Source organism: Engystomops pustulosus, chromosome 1 (assembly GCF_040894005.1).
Source record: "Engystomops pustulosus chromosome 1, aEngPut4.maternal, whole genome shotgun sequence".
Lineage (NCBI taxonomy): Eukaryota > Metazoa > Chordata > Amphibia > Anura > Leptodactylidae > Engystomops > Engystomops pustulosus.
In genome coordinates, this window is record NC_092411.1 from 97,620,303 (window position 1) to 97,625,970 (window position 5,668).

General features: G+C 34.2%; 1 protein-coding gene across 1 annotated transcript; it reads right to left on the reverse strand.

The window, feature by feature from the left end:
* Positions 1 to 3,028: 3,028 nt before the first annotated feature.
* On the reverse strand, positions 3,029 to 3,982 carry LOC140114519 (olfactory receptor 13G1-like). The gene has a single exon (XM_072132716.1). The coding sequence runs from the start codon at positions 3,980 to 3,982 to the stop codon at positions 3,029 to 3,031; it is 954 nt and encodes a 317-aa protein (XP_071988817.1).
* Positions 3,983 to 5,668: the final 1,686 nt, after the last annotated feature.

A 5,668-nucleotide genomic window follows, 5' to 3' on the forward strand; every position in this document is an offset into this window, starting at 1 on the left:
ACATTGCATGTGTGTTTACACTGCATTTGCTTTTCCATTGTGTTTGTGTTTCAATTGCATTGCATCCTGTTTGCATCACATTTTGTAATATTGCTGTAAGTGCAAAGTTTAGTGATTATTAGCAGAATGTTCATACACTCTCTACCACTGATGGACAGCGTGAGAAAAATTACCATAACACACGCCTCCAGCTCCAGCCCCAGCTCTTCTCTCTGACAGAATACAGATTACAATGGTTAGATACTGGGACTGATATTTCCGCAACCATGGGGGCTAGAAAGAAAATTCTAAGTGACCCAGAATCTGTTTTACAGCCTCTAAAATAATGCTGTATCCACATGTGTGAGGTGGTGAAAGGTCCTTTTTAATATCTTCCATGTCAGTGCAACCTAGCATTTATGTAACTTGACTTTGGAGTTCACCTGTAATTTATGGCAGATCTTTATCTTTAATTTGTGATCAATTTTCCTCTTGCAGTGACATTCAGGGAAGTTGGCTAAACAACCATAGACCTTTAACATCTAAATAATATGTGCATCTGTAATAAAAGGAACATTACGCCGTTTGAAGATGGTATAATACCTTCAACAATACCCCAATAACTTTTCACCTTGTAAATAGCCAGACTGACTGACAAGTGTGAAGATTTCTGTGCAGTCTTTGCAGAAAATAAATGGCCCTCAAAACCTTTTTTATATTATGCTTAATTTTTTGGAAAGTTGGCTATTTGTACATCTTATTTACATTTCCTGGCAAGGAAAACATAGATCACACCTTTTGTTTTACCAGATATATGATCTTTAGTATTGAAGTTATTTTTCATCCATTACAATCTAATTCATGCAGCATTTTTATATTATAATTTAACAGCCTTCGAGCTTTGATTCTGCCACTTGGTGTCAATGGCAGCTCTCGCTTTACAGATGATCCTTTGCCTATTTGTCTCACCATTGGGGCTATTGAGGTACATTTACTAAGAATGTGGGAAACTGCACTAAAAGTGCTCTGTCGGTGTATAATGCTCGGTGTGCCAGATTCATTAAGAAGGTGCGCCAGAAATCATGTATCTGGTGCACCTTCTTAATGAATCTGGTGCACCTTTAACATAGGGCAACAGACTTCGCATGTTAAATCAGTTACATGGTCCAACTGAGTGCTGGAACAACCCCTTATTTGTGTCGCATAGTGGCTAGCGCAGCTGTGCTACACATTTGTGGTGCAGACACTTCTTAAATACCTGTGGAAGCAGTTTCCACTAGAAAGAACGTGCAAACTTTGCCAGAAAACCAAGTCCTTTGTAAATGTGCTCCATTATATTAAATTCACAGAGTAGAGGAGTATATAAATTGTATAAATGTTTGTAAACCTGACCAAAGCTTTTCGTCGTAAATGATACAATTTTTCCTTAAAATGTCTCCATGAATACCAATACATCTTAATATTCCTAGAGTTCAACATGACTGAGCGATCTTCAGCGAGAAAAAAATACCATTCAGACCAAAAATCCTACCTACCTTGGAAAACTTTTTTCTATGTTAGAAATCTAAATGTACATAGCGTAGTCTGTTTTATCCAATGAAACATTTTTATTCTCTTTATACTTACAAACATATACTAAAAATGCACAAATCTAAAATTCCATGAGGACGCCAATACCTTGTGCTTGACCTTGGGTTTATGAACTCTAGGAATATCAAGCTGGATTGGAATCCATGGAGATATTTTACGGAAGAACGATATCGTTAATAAATGATAATAATTCTTTATTTATATAGCGCCTACAGATTACACAGCGCTGCACAAACCATGTCAAATTGGTCCCTGTCCCCATGGAGCTCACAATCTAAACAAACTAGCAGTATGTTTTTGGAGTGTGGGAGGGAACCGGAGTACCCGGAAACCCACGCAAACACAGAGAGAACATACAAACTCTTTGCAGATGTTGACCTGGGTGGGATTCGAACCCAGGACCACAGCACTGCAAGGCAGAAGGGCTACTCACTCAGCCACCGTTTACGATGAAGATCTCCTGTTAGGTTTTCAAACTTTTATACAATTGTATGTTGGGACTTATGAATCTGTCCTGGACTGCATGCAGCTCTTGCTGTAGTTTGATAAGTGCAAAAACAATTAAAAAGGTTTTTACTGGAGTATATAAATAGTTCATCTCCCAAACTGACTATCGTTTTTTGTGGCTAAAATCTGGGTATTTCACCAAATGTTGCCCTTATTACGAAAAGTATTAAACTACTATGTGGTTTGGAGACTACTTGTAGCCATTTATTTCAAACCACCATACACTTCTTTGGAGGCTATTAGCTACGATATTCTGGTAGCCTGAGGAGCTTAGACACTTGTGATCCCCGTCTTTGTTGAAAACAACGGTACTGGCTATTGCTGCTTCAATATTGAAACTGGCTAAAGTTATTTGACAATAACCTAGATCTGACATGATAGAATGAATATCTCAGAGCCAGAGGAATATATTGTAAATGTTCACCTAATTGGCTTCCAGGCATACTAGTGAATAAAATTGTATAAATCATTAATATATTTTTTTTATCTGGGTGTGTTCTAATTTAGGATACCATTACCACCTGAATTTCCTGTTGTTTGAAGAGGTCAGTAGAGGTGTAGTATCAAAGTAACTGGAAAACTCTTAAATGATTATTAGATGAAACAGAGCGTAAACAGAGAGAAATATGAGGCAGATTTTTTTTTTAATCTCACAAAAACCTTTTCAAATATGACAAACATACAAAAAGAGAAAAAGCCAGGGCAAACAATAATACTGTAAATGAACTGAAAAATGTTCTAAGCCCTTCCATAAAAAGTACTCAATACTATGATACTACATACTGTACTACTTACAGATAATATATATTAAATAAGTTATGTAACTTGATGGTGGACATTTATTTTAGGGTTAATACTTTATACATTAAACTATAAAAACTTTAATGCACAATAAATAAAAACATGCATTAATAGAAAAAAGTTTGATAAATCCTGAATCACCAGGTGGCACTCATTTCTGTGTTATATTGTTAACCTTATGCACTACCACTCTCTTTAAAGTCCTCTTGAATGCCTCCTTCACCTCTTTATTTCTTAGGCTATATATTATAGGGTTGAGAGTAGGTGTTATTACAGCATATAAAGCAGAGACAATTTTATCTTTCTCTAAAGACAGTCTAGATCGAGGTCGAATGTAGGTAAAAATAACAGCCCCATAATACATGGATACGATTATTATGTGAGAAGCACAAGTAGAGAAGGCTTTACGTTTTCCTGCAGCAGAACGTATCTTTAATATTGTGTTGATTATAAAACAATAAGAAATGCAGGTTAGGAAGAAACAGCACATACCAAGAATAAAATCAGCTAGAAATACCACAATCTCATTTACATAGGTATCTGCACATGCAAGTTTCAGCAATGGCATTATTTCACAGAAAAAATGATTGATTTTATTATCATCACAGTATGGGAGCCGAAAGGTGCAATAAGTATGAGTCATGGAATTCAGAGAACCAACAATCGTGATAACAATTGCTATATTAATGCAAATGGTACGATTGATTATGGTTGAATATCGCAGCGGATTTCCAATTGCAATATATCGATCATAAGCCATAACAGTAAGCAACAAAAGTTCAATACCCATGGGCCAAGTGAAAAAGAATAATTGTGCAACACATCCATAGTAAGAAATTGCCTTAGATTTTGTCACATAGCCTGTTAGCATCTTGGGAATGGTAGCTGATGTACAACAGATATCAAGAAAAGACAGAAATCCTAAGAAGAAGTACATAGGTGTGTTAAGACCAGAGTCCACAACCGAGAGAATTAAGATAATTAAATTACCAACAAGAGCCAATGTATAAATGATCAAGAAGGCAAAGAATATTACTGGATCCAATTCTGGATTAGTGGATAGCCCTAAAATTATAAATTCTGACACCTGAGAACTATTGGTCATTGTCTTGCATTGCTCTTAACGCTTATCTAAAAGTAATAAAAACGCACAGTTCAGAATGTTTGTCATTAACGTCACAACAGTAAATGTAAATTAGCAAAATTGGGGAATACAATAATATCAATGTTTATTAAATATCTAAAAATTAGATTTTTCTTTTGCATGTATTGTATTTGGGTTAAAACAAGAGGAGGCAACACCAAATGATCTCAAACTGTAAATATTTTTTTCAGGCAATACAGGCGGTCCCCTACTTAAGGACACCCGACTTACAGACAACCCATAGTTACAGACAGACCCCTCTGACCTCTGGTGAAGCTTTCTGAATGCTTTACTATATTCCCAGACTGCAATAATCAGCTGTAAGGTGTCTGTAATGAAGCTTTATTGATAATCCTTGGTCCCATTACAGCAAAAAATGTTTAAACTCCAAATGTCACTGGGGCCAAAAAATTTTTTGTCTGGATCTACAATTACAAAATATACAGTTTCGACTTACGTACAAATTCAACTTAAGAACAAACCTCCAGACCCTATCTTGTACGTAACCCGGGGACTGTCTGTATACTGTAATGTCAGATCAGCAGAAAAATATTCCCATTACGTTACAAATTATCACTTGAAATTATAATGTATCAAAGCACACAAGAGCTTCAATGGTTTCTTATCTTTAAAATATTGCTTATTTTATTATTAGAGTTAGTTAATTTTTAAATTCTTCATTTAAGGTTATAAGTTTGTTGTAAATGTACATGTGGTGTTTATAGTCTTTCTACTAAAATATGTACAGTAACTACTAACAAAGTTAATATTGTATTTGAATGTACAGTATCCACTATGATTATTATTAATTTGAAAAATTATTCTTGTTACAAATTGTGCAAATAAATATATATTTTGTGACAAAATACACATCAGGTTTGAACTTAAAAGAAATGTGTTTATTATCATATTTGCATTACCATACATTGTTGCATTATTCATTGTATCAATGTAATTTATTACCAACTTTATAACAAACAAACTTTAAATGTTTAGTCACATAATTAAATGATGTATTATAATAAATCTATGCACAATCATTACTACAGCATAAATCGGTAATACTTACAAGGAATCAGCTGAGGTTGGTATCATACAGATAGATTTAGAATATACCTTGACAGTGGCTTGATAAAATATTTTTCCATTATTGGCATGGTAGTTTTATAGCAACATGAATAATTAAATGATTAGCAATACTTACCTGCAATTTTTAGGAATTTAATTCCTGAAGAAAGATTGCAGAACAAAATTGATGAACTGTCAAATAATGAGATTAATATGCCCCAGAAATTTACTAGTGGATAATATAATCTCTGGATAATACCTCATGTGTTGGTAGCACAATCAAATTCCTGATAGGACAAACAGCAAATTAATAGTGCTCTATATATACTAGCCTTTCAGAGATTTGGGGGATCATATCAAGGGAATATAAGACTAATCATACACAAATGACCCACAATTAAATCATTATATGTAAACATGTTTTCGTGAAAGCCATACATTTACACTATTAGCCAGATGCAAACGAAATTATTAATGACTGTGAAATTCTGAAATAAAAAAAAAAACAAGAAAAGGAAAATAATGGTAAAAAAATCCAATGATTTCAGTGGTCTTTATAAAACATGCTTTCCACATAGT